Source organism: Telopea speciosissima, chromosome 3 (genome assembly GCF_018873765.1).
Source record: "Telopea speciosissima isolate NSW1024214 ecotype Mountain lineage chromosome 3, Tspe_v1, whole genome shotgun sequence".
NCBI lineage: Eukaryota > Viridiplantae > Streptophyta > Magnoliopsida > Proteales > Proteaceae > Telopea > Telopea speciosissima.
The window spans coordinates 2,380,318-2,396,908 of NC_057918.1; the positions used below are offsets into that span (position 1 = coordinate 2,380,318).

The following is a 16,591-nucleotide window of genomic DNA, read 5'->3' on the forward strand; positions in this document are numbered from 1 at the left end:
GTCTTCATATTTTAAATTCTCAAATTTCAGCTTCAAACAAACATGGAAAGTTTCTAATACAGTTCTTGGAGGGAATAAATCCCACCATAGAAAAGAACCAGAAAAACTTCCAAGCGAAAATTACCTTATGTGAATTACATTATGCATTGTCATGCTCGAGATTGAAGTACCTTTTTAAAACTCAATATGTATCTGCTAGGAAGACTCATCTTTTTGTTAAAGACAATATTATACAAACACTTCTATCTTTAGTTTAATATATATTTTTCTTTTCCCATTTAAAAAAAAAAACAATTATTTTATGAGCTAAACATAAGTATGTTAAAAACAAGGCTTATAGTCCTCTAATTAAGTATGCTTAGATTTTTTTCATTAAATAAACATTAAGACTGTTTAGTTCGCAATGAGGATACCCACATTAGCTTTCCGGGCTAGTTGGTGTGCTAAAATTTGACATATAGGTAATTCAGACAATTTACATTTTATAATCACAACATTTGTGCACATAACTAAAACGGAATGTGTAAGAAGCTTTTCCAAAACGGGGTATGCAAAGACAATTTTCCCTTGGCCTCTATTTGTTTCGGCATAAGCAAATTTTACTTGAAAATTTGTAGTTCAAAAAATTTGACATTTAAAATTTTATTTGTTTGATAGTGTTCCAATGTTTTTCTTGATGAAAAAAAAACATTGAAAACATTTACCAAGGAAAATTTTAAGCTCAAACAAACGGAGCCTTAATAATTATGTAATACTAAATGATTAGGTCCTATATAAGCAGATTTAACCTTAATTTTTCTTGTTGGGTAAAAAATTACTTCCAATGCTGATCTTCATTGTCCACCGTTGAGCTACATACATGGATAGCTGATCCAGTCAACTTCTTTACAATAGGATAAGCATACACAATTTTCTTAAAGCATTGCAAATCCATACCAACCTTGCCCCAACAGATGTACAAGCTGTGTGATTGCAGAAAAACTAGAATAAAGGAATTAAACATTAAAAAAAAAAAAAAACATAAATAAATAATCACTGCCAAGAATAATGGTGCAAAATACTTAAAAAGTACATTAAATCTTGTTTCATTTTTCATCTAACCATATTTGATAGTAAAATATGGTGGTGGAATCTATTTGACACTAGCCCTAGCGAGCGATTCTAAGTGAATCTTTTTCTTTTGCTTCATTTCAGTTTACATGGATTCGCAAGGGATATAACTTACACACAAAGCTCCATGTTGAGGGACCTCTTACACATCAAAAAGTTTAAAACTTTCAGTCCAATCCAGTTCTTCCACATGAATCAACTTTTCCAACATGTAGAAACCAATTAATTACCAAGGTATGAAGGTAAAACTATATTTCAAATTTTAGCTCTTGAACATGCAAAGATGCTAAAATGGTGAGCTGTAAATTTAAAAAAAAATGGTTAAAAACTTCGCAAATTTCTCAGATTTCTTTGCTGTCAACCAGATTCGGTATTGGTCGTGCAGTGTGGAATGGAGAAAACGTGTTGGTTGAATTACCAAAGGTTCATAAGTAATCATAATTGCATACCTGGGAGAATTCCAAACCCCCCCTCCTTTTTTTTTGGGTCTGCCTTGGAAGGAATATCCCCATTATTGATTTGATTAGACGTTAGACGTTAAACGTTGGTGTCAACTTGAAGTATAAAACATAGAAAGCAAAATCTTAAGAAAGTCTAATTGTAACTATTAGTTCAACAAGAAATCCTAATCTTTGAACAATTTTGCCAACATTGACTACAATCCTCCCCAAAAAAAAAAAAAATTGACAGAACAAGAAGCATCCAAATAATAAATATAAAAATAACGTTTTCCTTAACCCATGGAATTCCTTAACCATCGCCATCATTGGCCATGGATGGATGTCAGGTAGCAGCAGAAGATATTTCGATTCCCCAACGAATAGAGAGGTACAGTAATAACCCTACATTCATAGGTGTTTCCTTTTTTGGAAAATCATTCATAGGTGTTTCCTTCACAGTGGGTGAAAGAAAACTCACCATTAAAAATAAAACATTTAAAGACGACATGGTGATGGCGCAGCATTTAGCTCAGCCCACTCCGAGTTTGATAAAAATAGATCACTCAACTTCAGCGGAATAAGAACCACCAACCAAGCCCACCATTAAAACAAAAAAAATAGAAGAGTGAGGAAAGTAACCTGTTTTATGGTCTAGACCCAGATAGGACCTTCTTCCGATGTGTAGAACTACCTTTTTGAACAGAAGAACATCACTGTTTCTGTAAACAATTCACACCATTAGATATGAAGTGACACTAATAGAAGCCATACTGGGTAACCGGGTCATCATTCCATGCGTCTCATCTGAACCAGGTTAACTCAGTAAGGAAACTTCAAGTAGAAAACAATTTTGCGAGACAGGAAAATTCAAAACCAAGTAATTGAAGAAAAATATGAATACATATCTATTGTACACACAAGCCGAAGCTGCATCCATATGAAATGCCTAAAGAAGCCTTAAACAAACTATGATCTAAGAAAAACTAATGTTAAACAACCTACACCACAATCCCAACCCCTCCCCCCCCCCCCCCCCAATAAAATAAAATAAAAACACCCTGGCAGGTACAAAGAGATGCTATGACAGACCTAAGTACCTCAAGTGTGCCACAAAGTTCCATTATGGTTTCTTAACCCGGTTAATTGAGTGAGCTACTCATCATTATCTTCGCCTGCCTTGTCAGCTTCACCCTCAGCTTGTTCAGTATTATCATCATCCTCATCATCTTCCTCATCGGTCATGTTGTTTATAACTTCTTCAATTATACTCTTTACTTCAGCCTTTCTATGCATTAGATCCATACCAAAGTGGGTTCCTAAACAAACAAGTCAATAATCACTAACATATGTACCTGTCAAAATTAGACTAACATTATACCACTTAGACACTAGCTACTAAATGACCCAGACCCATGAGTAAAAATGTCATATATAGGCTCTTAACTCTGGCACAGAACATCGATTGCAGCCCTGAATTACATGTTTTTAAGGGGTGCAACCGGGATGGTCCAATTCAGACCTTATTATCTATTAAGTAACACCAATTTCATAATAAAACAAATGCAAATGCAAAATAAGAAAATCATACCCAATTGCCTGATAATATCTGACAAGGTTGCCTGCACAACAAAGAGTTACATGAATTTTGTGAATAGAACCATTTAATAGAAGAATACATAATACTAAATCAGACATTACTCACTGTATTGAAGTCCACTTCTTTCACAATATCAGTGACTACAGCATGCATCTCTTCTCTGCTTGGTTCAGCCTTAGCCTTCTTGCTAGACTTGCCCTTGCCTACTGCCAAAACAACTAATTACCAAAAGCAGGTACAGAAAAGGTGGCAGCCAAATTTTGTCTATACAAACTTAAATTAAATATAGGAGCTTGTAACAGAAGAGAAATGAATAGTCGATATTCAATGATACTATAATCCCCTATGGCTGAAACATGCACATCCCAGATGATTCATCAAAGGAAATAACAGTGCCCAGTTTAACCCTAAGAATGGACAATAGGTACAGAAAAGTCCATGCTTAGATCTTACTTTCTTAGAAAATCTTATTCATGTCAAATCTCAAATGTATTCTCACGTGATCAAGTGGGTTGAGGAGGTGGGGGGCAATTATAGCATACCTTGTTCACTCACAGAAACCTTTGCCCCAGACTTGCTTGGCTGTTTTTTGCTTGTTGATTTGCCCTTCAAAGATGTACTTGAATGCTTTGCTCTTCTCTTGTCATCCTCTGTCTGTTTATTCATGCCTGATGCCTTGGATTTGGATGGTGAAGCAGAACCTCTATCATCATCAGCAACACCCTTTTTTAGAGTAGATGGTGAAGAGCCTGTCGTAGATTTTGCAGGGGTTTTTACAGATTTTGTTGGTGTTCCCTTTCTGACAGGAGTAGCCTTGGCCTTGGTCTTCGCCTCAGAGCCCTTCATGATCTTATTAGAGCCTTTTACACTTTCCATCTGTTCAATTGTCTTGTCTTCCTCTGATTCACTTGCACCCTCATCACTCTCTTCTTTCTGGAGCCTATCACTGTCATCACTTTTATCAGAATCACCTCTAGTGCTAGCAGAACCAGGTTCATCTTCATCCTCAATTTTTTCCTCAACTTTGGAAATACGTTTCTGCTTCTTCGTAGCTTCGGGGCTTTGTTTCCTTTTCTACATGTAATAAAGCATGCAAAATATATACATATAAATATTTCATGAGAGGGAAATGCAGGGGAGAGGACGAGTGCATGCACGCGAGAGAGTAACAGCTAAAAAATTACAATATAAATATGAAGAAGTAATTTTGATTTACAAAAAAATAATTTTACAATAAGCACGAAACAGCTGTTAGATGTTAGAGAGACAAAATTATGTGTAGAGGGCCCTTGAGAAAATGATGAATTGTGTCTCACACTGCAATTAAAGCTCGCATGGCGGAACATGACCAGCTTACCCCTGGTGTAACTTGGGTGCCCTAACATATTTAAAACTGACCAAACTTCTAGGATGAGTGTATTTTGTCATTTTGAACCCGAATCTAGACTGTTAGCAATGCTATAGTGTGCCACGATAGGGGGAGTGTCCCTATCACGGCTTGATGTCTTTTGTTTGTTGGTTTTCCTACTTAGAGTAGGATTTCTCTTTCCTAGTTAGATTAGAACTTCTCTTATTTCTAATTTCTTGCACCAAGTATCTTGAGTTGTTTTGTCTTAGGGATTCCTACTTGTTCTCTAAGTTTGGATTTCTAGTTGCTATCTAAGTTGTAAGTCTGGTATTATTTGGTTATTGAGTCTGCTGGTATTCTTAGCAGTCTCACCTCTCCCTTCTTCAATCTTCTTCTCTTCTCTTACATGGTTACTGGTGTTTAAAGTCAGGTATTGTCACATGGTATCAGAGCAAGAAACCAGTAACCAAGCTTCTTTCCATTGCTGTTTTGATAGATCTACAAGTTCTCTCGGTTTCTGGTTGCAGCACCTCTGCTGCCTAATTACTGTACTGTGCCCTAGTTATTGATCATATGGAATTAAACTAGAGCATCCTTGATTGATATACTGTTGATTATGAAGATTATTACTTCCAGACATTAATATCCAAGAGTTTGATGCCTGTGGTTTCCAAATCTGAAGTTATAATTCCAGATTCTTGAGTTCTGCAATTAATATCTATCCATCCGGCTAACGTGGGTGATCTTTTGAGACTTGATTGCTCCCATACTGAAGTAAACTCAATCCAGGTTTGAAGGAATATTGATGGTTTGCTTTTATTCAATCAACTTTCTCCTATTATCTCCTGCGATACTCTGTTTTTTGGGAGATTTTTTCAGAAGTATGATTCTCAAATTACTTCTGATATACTTAGCTGCTCATCCCAATCTTTAGGGAATATTATTCCTATCTCTAAAGGGACCTTTGATCTAATTTTCAGGTGTATATAATATTATTTAAACCCTGCTACTTAATTATCTCTCAAAACATGAATTATTATATCTCGGTTTGAAGAAATTGCTGTTACCGGCTGATTTGGTCACTCAGATTGGTTCTATTACCGCTGTATTGTGTTTTACTGCTTCTGGTTACTATTTTATATGCTACCTTTGATTCCTATATTGCCAATATGCATGATGGCGATCCCAAGGCTCCAATTGACAATATTGATATTCAAATTACCAATATCAAGCTTAATGGTGTCCCTAACAACTTGTTTTGGGCCAAAGTTGTTCCAAGTCTACATCCATGCAAAAGCAAGGTTCGAGGTCTCGGTTTCGGACCTGGTTTCGGTCAGGCTTGAAACCGAGTTGTCTCGCATCTCGGGCAAGTTGGTGTATTTTCTTTTTCGGCCCCTAGTTTCGGTGGCCAAATGATATAATCAGGCCCTGAAAATTGCAGGATTGCCTATAATGGAACCCTTAAATTTAAAAAAACTAACTCAAAATGGTAGTTTGACTTTTGATCTATGGATGGTAGTCTATGTTGTACATATACAATGATATGGTCTATCTCATACAATCTTTAGTACTAGAAAACATATAATTCAAATAAGAAAACCTAAATAAGCATTAGGAATGTTGAGTGACAAGATAACTTATCCCAAATGAGATTGGATGAGATTTGGGCAAAAATAGGGTTTTATGTGTTTTCCTTCAAAACCCACCAAAACCACCGAGGGCAACCAAGACTGGGTATTTATTAAGTGATTTTGTAGCAGACTTCGACGAGACGAGATATCGAGCAAAGATTTTGTTGAGACGCCGAGATCTTGACCAAGACCATGTATAAACCTAGTATCGCATGTGGTTTTGACTCGAGCTTGGCCGAAACCGAGAACTCGCGAGACCTTTGATGTAATATGGGTACAAGGGCAGAATTGTCGTATAGGGGTAATTTGGTCTTTGTACTCATTTAGATTGTTCTCCATATTATAAATAAAGCTAGCATGTGTCCCATTAGACACAAGTCATACTCACCAAACCAATATGGTATAAGATCTTATCTGAAACCCTAAATGCAGCTCTCCCTCCCTCTCTCGGTTTGCATCTCCCACCACCACCACACCCTTCTCCTTGCTCTCGGTGGTTCTCCCCTAGTCCACCAAGAGCCTTTTCTCTCCTCTTGAAGATGCCACTCAAGATCTAGATCTACACAGAATTTTTTCGCTTGATTTGAGAGGTTTTACTAGTTTTTTCACTGGTTTCTCTTTTGCTTTCTTTTCTTGATCTACAAGGCCAACCTTGAATGTCGATTTTTCAGGGCCAATACCTGCTTTTTCTTCATCAAGGCTGATTATTTGTTTTTCAAGGCCAACCCTGTTACTGATTTTTCCAGGGAGAAACCCTGCTTCTCGATTTTGCTCCAGGCTCTCTCCTGGCTTCTTGTTTCATCTCAAGACCATCACTACTTGTCGATTCCACTCAGACCTGCTTTGCTACTTCTTCACAGGGACCAATCCTTCCTTCATTGATTTTACAGGGTGATGGTCCATACCCTAAAAGTCGGTTTTTCAAGTTTCCATACCTGCTCGATTTCTCCAGGGACTGATCTCAAGCTGCTGTTATTTTTTCTTTTGGTTCTCTCTTGTGGCTACCACCATGCCAGACACCTCTGATATATCTACTGCAACCACTAGGTTGGAAGGATTGACTCCGGAAAATTTTCCTTCCTTCACACTATGTCCTATCAAGCATGACAACACTAATTATTTGATGTGGTCCCCCATTCTTGCTGTCTTTCTATCAAATCCCGTGGTTATTACGGGTACCTTACTGGAGATACCAAGAGACCTAATACTACAGGTTTGGCTGTTGATAAATGGGAGTGTGAAAATTCCATAGTTATGGCATTTCTTATTAATTCTATGCAGCCCCAGAATGCTCGAGGCTACCTTCTATTGGATTTTGCTGCTCAGATATGGAAGGCTGCCCAAGACACTTATTCCCAAGTTGGAAATGATGCTCAAGTTTTCGACCTCCGCAAGAAGGTTCATGAACTGAAGCAAAAGGAGTTGACTCTGTCACAATATTATTCCGAGTTACATTCTCCATGGCAGGAGTTGGATTTTTGCGAGGAGTTTCAACCCACTACAGCTACTGATGTCACCAACTTCGGGAAACGGTAAGACAAGATCCAAGTTTATGACTTCAAGCTCATGTTCTAAGTCATGACCCCTTCCCCACTCTGGAGCAGGCCTATTCTATGATTCAACTTGAAGACAGTCGTCGTATTACTATGTTACCACAACTGGTCTCAGCCCCTCCAAAGCGGTCAGCTCTTGTTTCCGACTCTCAGTCCCACGGTGCCCACGGTCTAGCGGCTCCTTTACTAAGGCACCTATGAAGTGTGACTACTGTGGTAAGGAGCGCCACACTAAAAAATTCTGTTGAAAACTCCATAACCGTCTTACTGATGCTTCTGGTCGTGGTCGGGGAAACTTCAACCAAGCCAATCAGGGCAACTCTGGCTAGCCCAACCAGCTCTTCTCTGTCATCAGCTGAGCTTCTTACATTTTAGCGTCTTCTGACTAGGATGGAGCCACCTCTACTTGCATCTGCTACATCTACCTCCATTGTTGCTTTTGCCAATTCCAACCTTGCCAGTTCAGGTACCCTTTTTTGCAGTCATAGTGCATCTGTTCCCACATCCCTGTGGATTATTGACTTTGGGGCATCAGATCACATGACAGGTTCTTCTAACCTTTTTCTTTAGTATGCTCTCTACTCTGGTAAAGGCAAGGTTTGTTTAGCCACTGGAACTTATTACGCCATTTCTGGAAAAGGTTTTGTTCGGTGTTCTCCTATTGTGTCCCTTCTTCTATTATACATGTCCCCACCTTTCCAACTAATTTATTGTCCATTAGTAGTCTTACTTCCAGTCTAAATTACACAATGACTTTTTTCCCTTCTCATTGTGTTTTTCAGGATCTGGTGACAAGAGCAACGATTGGCTCTGATAGAATGTGGGATGGTCTCTATCTGCTTGATGATGGCTTCGCTTTGATCTCTAGTTAGGCTCTTCAGAAAACTTTGTTTTGGAAGCTTTCCAACAAATCCAAGATTGCTTAAATCTGATTTATATTGAAGGAGTTATGTTTCGGTCAAAGTTAATTTGGTATGCACGAAAGTTGTCAAAATGGCTTTGAATGGAAATAATTTTTTACACAAAAAATAATGAATATTTTACCACACTTGGTTTTTAACAACGTTTTGCCACATTAAGAATTTAAGATTTATGAAATTTATAGATTTTTGAGAAAAACCCCGACATTAGAAAGTTAAAATTTTCACTTACCGCCGAAAATCCAGTTTTTGTTCTTGAACTGGGAAGTTGACTTTTTATCCTTTAGGAATTTGATTTTTTTAACTATTTTATTGGATTGAAATAGGGGGTATTTGCTTATTTATGAATAGTATCTTAGTAAATCATCTACTTAAATGATATTAGGAATAAATAAGTGTCTGTCCTGGTTTCTGGAATACATAAGTATCTGTACTGGTTTCGAGCCAGGTTTCCGCAAGTTGTGATGGGCATAAGTGTTGAAACTTGCAAAATTACCAACATCTCAGTTAAAACCATGCATTTTTTCAAGTACCTGACCAATTTGTTTAGGAAACATGCGAAACCGAGATTTAGTTCCATGCTTGTAATATTATTCATAAATAAGCAAACACACCCAATTTTAATCCAAGAAAAATAGTTTAAAATTTTTCTCAAATTAAAAAAAAAAAATAAAGAAAACAGGGTTATTTTAAACATCCACACACACTAAATAAGGTTTGACCGAAGCATAACTCCTTTAATATAAATTAGATTTAAGCAATCATGGATTTATACAACAAAACAAAAGACTATTTTGCCGCTCTTTTGGTTTTTAGTGATGTTCCATCACAATAAGAATTATGAAAATTTTAGATTTGAGAAAAAAAACCCTAGCATTTGAATGTTTAAAATCACCCTACAACCGAAATTCAGATTTTTGTTCTTGAACTGGGGGGTTATTTTTTATCATTTTCGATTTTGATTTTTTAACTATTTTTATTGGATTCAAATAAGGTGTATTTGCTTATGAATGAATAATATCTTAAATGTAAAAACATTTGCTTAAATGATATTTGGCATAAATAAGTGCAAAACCAAGTTTGATATCATTTCCAATTTCCAAGAACAACATACACTAGCAAACTTCGGTCAAAACCACAAATACAATTTTGAGTGTTCTTTTTGTGAAACTAATTCGTGGATTGGGTTTAAATGTCAAAATAGGCAGCACAGAAAAAATAGGTCAAAAAACCACTTTCTTGGTCTCGAAACCAAGGTTTCTTCGAGTTGGCCTGAAAATTTTCCAAGGTTCAACTCAGTTTCAGTTGAAACCTACTATATCTAGGTTTCGGGACTGACCGAAACCAGCCTCAAAACCGAGATATTGAACTTTGAATTAAGGTGAAATTTCCCTAAGCCTGATATATCTGTTAATCAGTATGTTCCCTCCTCCCATCAATCAACCTAGTTACTACCTACGTTGGAGAGTCGAGCGAGCCTGAATATCAAAACAACAATATTGACATGTTCTCAATTTAGTTTGATGATATATACGTTCCCCGGATGTGACTACAGGCTGAGGTCTACTGAAGCTAAACAGAACTTGAGGTCTACATCTCGAAACTAGAGAATCGAGCATTTAGAGCAGGACCAAAACAATAGACAGCCGAAACTAGAGAATCGAGCATTTAAGCAGATGCAAAAGACGCTGGGCTAACATTTCTATTTTGAGGCTTGCTTATAGGTTACCTGGTGCACAGGGATGCAATGTTGTAGTATTTGCCCAATATCTAAGTCCCGATCAGCACAAACCCAACCCACTTGACAATTTCAGTGGGTGCTGTATATGTAGTAAAACTCTCTGATGTTTACAGGAGTACATCATCCCCTTGAGGGCAACCACACAAAACCTTGCACATCACCGTGGTACGAGGTTTGACGAAATTTCGGCAAATCTCAAGTTCCATTTTGATTTCGACATTTATTGAAACAAAACATAATGCAATATATAAAGTTTACAATGTTTCAACCGAAGTTTCGCTTGGCCAAATCAGTGTCATACAAGCTTAGAAGCAATGCTTGGGTAGTAGAAGCAAAGATTGCTGCCCAACAACAAGATTTGTCCAAGAGCCTAAGTTGGAAGTAACTCACTTTTCCTCAAAACTATTTTTTTTTTTTTAAAATAGGATAAATATTTTGTTGTTGCCATTCAATTTTTTGTATGTTAAACATTGTAGCCTGATCTATGACTTCACGGAACCGAATTTCATTTTCTGTTTTCAAATTATTATTTTTTAATTTTTCTGCAAAAGAAAATGATTCCTTGCAACAAAATTGTTAAAAAAATGGGGTTAATACTTAGTGTTTAGCGGTCAATTTTATTTATGTTGGACACTGTTGGACGATCTATAGCCTCACTAATGAAGCTTGCCAACATTTTCCAGGTTGTTGCAAGCCACGATGCCATGCGGATATGCATTGGCACCAAGGAGGGTGAGGCACACCACCCCTCCTCAAGGTAGCTCTTTAGCATTTTGCCCTTTTTCAGAAGTAGACATCAACTACCCCAAAAAAATAATACTGACATACTTCGAATCACCACGAGGCTCTTCTTCCATACTGTCAACGTGAAGCCATGGTGCAACAGCATACTCCATGTCAAGGCCAAAGCGATCATTGAGCCACAATGTGCACAACCATGCATGCCTCCTCCAGTGCCATGGCCGTGCCAATAGATTGGCTGTGACAACAAGGAGCTTCCAAACTTAATGGTTGGGTTTCTGATACCCTTCTTTCTCAATTTCTGTTCCCAATTTTCAATTTATTTTTCCATATACATTGATTGATAATCCACACAACATGCCCTGTTTTCCATGTTCTTCATACTAGACCTATTGCACCATTCAATTCTTAAGTGATTTCTGAGATACTTCACACTTCACACACCTGTCAGCCCAAGCAGGAAGGTCATTCAACCAACCTTAAAGTCAATTTGATCACTCTTCTGAAAGTTATAAAATCTCTTATGTTGCCTCAAAAGTTTATTTATTTGATTCCTGATTTTGTTATTTTACCGTTTCTATCCTTATTTCCTGCCATAATTCCATATTTGTACTATGTCCCATATCTGTATTGTTGTGCTTGGAATCCTACCTCTTGCAGATCTTATTCCCTTAGGGATCCTAATTTGGGTTTTAAGGATACCAATTTGCATTAACACATCATAGAGAAGAGTTTAAGTGCAACAGTTGCATTAAGATTCTTTTTCTTTGGGGAAGGGGGGATGAAGGGGAATAAACCTTGTTCGATCCACTTCCTGATGTTATTTTTGTACCAGCACTGGCCTTCCTCTTTCGCTTTTTACCTTTCTGTGATTGCAATGGTAAGAAAGCAAAATCAGAAGATTATCAGAAGTAAACCTTAAACCCACTTAAATCAAAGGAAAGATGTAAAACCTCTTCCTTGTCTGCAAGTGAGACCTCTGTAGTGGCATGAGGAGATTCCAAAAATTCTAGTAACTTTGCTGATAGCTCTTCCTGAAAGTTCAGCTCAACCAGATAAACAAAATATTTTGCGATAATACACAGCAGAGGCCAGTAAGAAGATCAGCAATTGTTAACCAACCTTTCTTGTAGTGGCTTTGGAAACTGGAATGTCGAGCACATCACAGAAATCCAACAATTTTTCCTTGACAAATTTATCAAGCTTTTCCTTTATTTTTGCCCGCTGTTTTTCCTGCAGAAAAGTTTATGGCCAATGAATCAAGGTTCGAAAACTCGGGTCTCGGAGCCATCTCAGCCCAGCCCAAAACCGAGTCGAGTCGAGATCTCGGCAAGTTTTTGTAATTTTTTTTTTCGACTCGAAAGCCCACCTCGGTGGGTTTTAGACCTCTTTTGGGTCTGAAAGTTGGTATTCCGCCTATTTTAGACCATTTAAACACAATGGTACTATCAGATTTTGCAAAAACAAAGTCCAAATAGGAATTTCAGTTAGTGGGAAAGCAGGACAGACACTTATGCTAGAAATCAGGACAGACAGACTTATTTATGCCTAATAGCATTTAAGTAAATGTTTTTGTATTTCATTTACTTAAGATATTCATAAATAAGCAAATACCCCCCTATTTGAATCCAATAAATATAGTTAAAAAATCAAATTCCAAAAGGAAAAAAAGTCAACCCCCCAGTTCAAGAACAAAAACTGAATTTTTGGCGGTAGGTGCAATTTTCAACTTTCTAATGCTGGGGTTTTTCTCAAATCAAAAAATTCCATAAATCTTAATATGGTAAAACATTGCTAAAAACCAAAAGTGCGGTAAAATATTCATTTGTTTTGATGTCTAAAAAACTATTTTCATTCAGAGCGATTTTGACAACATTCGCGCAAACCGAATTAAGTTTGACCGGTACATAACTCTTTCAATATAAATCAGATTTTAGCAATCTTGGACTTGTTGGAAAGCTTTGTTAATAAGATTTATGGAATTTTTAGATTTGAGAAAAAACCCAACATTAGAAAGTTGAAAATTGCACCTATCGCCGAAAATCCAGTTTTAGCTCTTGAACTAGGGGGTTGACTTTTTTTCCTTTTGGAATTTTATTTTTTAACTATTTTTATTGGATTCAAATAGGGGGGTATTTGCTTATTTATGAATAATATCTTAAGTAAATGAAATACAAATACAAAAACATTTACTTAAATGATATTAGGCATAAATAAGTGTCTGTCTTGTTTGTCATGGCATAGATAGGTTGTCATGGCATAGATAGGTGTCTGTACACCAAGAATTTCCAGCAAGATCTCGAGATCTGGCACTCATATTGTACTTTTGTGACTCAACCCCCATCTTGTCTCGGATTTTCAAAATACCAAGAAACTCGACGAGATCTCGCGAGTTCTCGAACTATGCAATGAATAAAGCAGAAAAAAAAAAGAGCATCACTTCAACAATTTGAACATAAAAATATACATTGAATTTTCTTGTTTCATACTCAACCAATGTCCATTAATGAGTATTTATGTGATTGCAAAAGATTTTGACAAGCTAAAATTAAATAAATCATTCGGAAAAAAATACCTCGTTTTGAAGCCATACATAGCCAGAAAACTGGCTTATATTTCTCTTCAAAAAGTGTACCTGCAAACCATGTATTTTTCACGACCTTTTGATATTATAGGTGCACTGAAAAACAAACAACCCATTGAATAGAAGAAGAAAATAAACTAAACCGGTACCATAAAGAAAACCCCAAGGTCGAACAAACTAGATTTGAAAATGGATTTGGTCAATTGGTGTAGGAACCAAGAAGAAACACTTCACCTTGGCTTTCTTTCCAAAAAGGATTGTGTGAAGCATCTGCAGGTTTTCATCAGGTTTTCTCTTTGACAACTTGAAAGCCACTGAAACAGTTCAGAATATCATACTCATAAACAGGTCACTTTTCTGTAAGACTGTAACAAGAAAGATGAAATGGAATCCAATAAGACTAGCAGATGGTGGACGGTGCTAATAGCGATATTGTGTTTTAAGGATATGTAACTGTGCCTGGTCTTAAAGTGAATACTGAAGAGCAGTGGAAAATGATTAAACTACTAAAGTGAAAATTTTAAGACACAGAGAAAGTAGATTGGAACTACTAGCGATATTGTGTTTAACTACCATGAGCTGCAATTCCTTATTTAAATTCACTAACATATAGAGCATCATCTAACTGGTAATTTTGTTCAATTTTGTTCTTCAACATAATAAATACTAGGTACCTTTGAAATCTTTCTTCCGAAAGAACAGGGAAGTGTAGCTTATAAATCAAGGGACAGTGATCCATTAAGTACGAAATAATAACACGACTTTAATTTTACAAGTTAAATTCAGACATATCCAACACAAATTTGCTGCTTTCCATATCTCTATGTGCAGTGACATCAAACAGATGAGGAAAGTCCGCCAGCCAAGGATAACAAGTACTGGTCGCACCTAATAGCAGCATTATGCATCTGGGTCACAATTAACCTTTTCAGTTGAGCAATGGAAATTTCCTTGTTTCCACACAAGAAAGAAGTAACATATAGGTCGAAAGAACCAGGGATTGAACGAAAGAAAATGAAACTAGAAGCTAAAGAAACGTACCGTTGGGAATATCTTTAAGCTGAGTACCACGACCCTGAAACCGCATATGGTACGTTTCAGCAGAAAACTCAAAGCGGATTGAAAGTGATTCAATGAAACAGTATGAGAATTACAGCCGTACCTTCTCAATTGACAAGACTTTAGTCGCAGGGGCCTTTTCAGAAGACAATGCGGAGTATCGTTCAACGGATTTCCTCTCTCGCGCAGGTCTGTCGACTGGTATGACAGGTTCTGTAGAGCTCGAACTCCTCTTTCTTGGCTGCTTCGGAGTTGACTCTTCCTCAGATTTCTTCGACTCCCCATCAGCAGTAGCACCACCACCTTTCTTGTAGCTGCGCTTTCGACTTTCTTTGGCCTTCTCGCTTGGAACTCCTTTCTCCTCATCCTGTTTCCCTTCCTTCACAACTTCTTCCTCTATCAAATCCTTCTCCGCCGTGTCGGAAGTTCCTTTCTCTTCGTCTCCTTCTACGGTAGCTTCTTTCTCTTCTGCGGGCACTTCTTCATCGGGCTTTTTATCTTCTAGGGTTTCAGAAGCCATTGAAGCGAACAAACAGATTACCAGCTAAAAAAGAAACGAAACCCTAAGTTCGGAAACGGAAGAACCCTAGTAGAACCACTGGCGATATCTGCAACTGATCTGAGTGCTTCATATAGAATCTTGCCCTGGAAAATGAAAATAAAACCTGAGCGGTAGAGAGTATCGCTGGAGTTAAGGTGCGCACCCTTTTGGGATTTAAGACCCAAAAGAGTGTAGAACTGGAGACTGAAGACTGAAGAGAAAGGATTAAGCGAGCGTTCCGGAGTGTCGGAGCATAAAAGGTGGGCTGATGTAATTGTCTGAAGTGGATGAGAGAAAAAGGATTCGATAATCCCAGATTTTTAACAAGAAATAAGGAAAGGGCGCGCTGAAACTGAAAAGATCTGTTTGAAATTTGACGTAAAATTCATTGCGTTCTCTGGACTCTGGTCTGGTGTCTCTCGTGTCTGGTCCCGTCTCAGCGACTCAGCCCCCCATGCCCTCCACTTCACTTCTCGTAAAAGGCTTGTCTTAGGGCTGCAACAGAGGGTTGGGCTGGGCCTTTTAAAACCCTAGCCCAACCCTGAGTCTCCTTAGCTGGGCTCAGGCCTGGCCTGGACCGGCCCTAATTCAGGGCCAGATAAATCCAATCCTGACCTGTCCTCAGGATCGGGCCGGGCTGACCCTGATTGGCCCTGACTGTGAGAGGTAAAGGAGACTGCATACAAGTCTATGTATCCACTCAATTCAAATCTCATTGACCATGCTACAAGGCATAAACAAGTTACTATGAAGAGAAAGCTCCTTCTTCCATGGTCGTGAAGGAACCTTTTACCCATAACACAATTATTAAGGGAGAGCGTTCTCTGAGCAAGCAGCATAGGGAAGTGTAGCAATGAGTTGAGACAAAATGGTATTAACCATAGGAGGGCAACCAGGTCATTTCATGTGAGGAGGATAGAAACAGAAATAGATGTGCTAGCATGCATTGCCCAAGCCACTCGTACATGTTTTTTTTTTTTTTTTTTGATGAGTAATCCAAAAACCATATATATAAAAAGAAACGATCAAAGAGTTCCACAGAAAGGAACAGTTGAGTCCTTCTCCAACCAGTGATGAAAAGCTATATTCCTAAAATTGTTTGTAAGTGTGGCTATGTGCAAAAAAAGAGGTAACGACATCCAAGAGATTTGAGCGTCATCTGGTTTGGTGAACCAAGAGGTTAACTCCCTATCCAGTAACCAGACATGACGGACAACGATCCCTTCCTGCACTGACCTTTGCCATCCATTCAAAAAGCCAACTATAGCTGCTGCTGTTGTGTCCTGGATATTGAGGCAACCTGCATCTGTGACAAAAATCTTGCCA

At 37.8% G+C, this 16,591-nt stretch overlaps 1 protein-coding gene across 3 annotated transcripts; it reads right to left on the reverse strand.

The window, feature by feature from the left end:
* Positions 1–2,407: 2,407 nt before the first annotated feature.
* On the reverse strand, positions 2,408–15,397 carry LOC122655679 (eukaryotic translation initiation factor 5B-like). 3 transcript variants are annotated; one of them, XM_043849947.1, is made up of 11 exons: positions 14,828–15,397; positions 14,707–14,740; positions 13,900–13,979; positions 13,657–13,716; positions 12,204–12,314; positions 12,038–12,115; positions 11,879–11,956; positions 3,690–4,221; positions 3,253–3,365; positions 3,139–3,169; positions 2,408–2,866 (listed from the first exon to the last, which is right to left on the reverse strand). In XM_043849947.1, exons 1-11 carry the CDS (start codon positions 15,242–15,244, stop codon positions 2,703–2,705), a joined length of 1,698 nt encoding a protein of 565 aa, XP_043705882.1. In that variant the 5' UTR covers positions 15,245–15,397; the 3' UTR covers positions 2,408–2,702. The 3 variants fall into 3 exon arrangements, with proteins under 3 accessions (XP_043705882.1, XP_043705884.1, XP_043705883.1); XM_043849949.1 differs by having other exon boundaries at positions 3,253–3,345; positions 3,688–4,221; XM_043849948.1 differs by having other exon boundaries at positions 3,253–3,350; positions 14,828–15,396.
* Between the last annotated feature and the right edge of the window lie 1,194 nt (positions 15,398–16,591).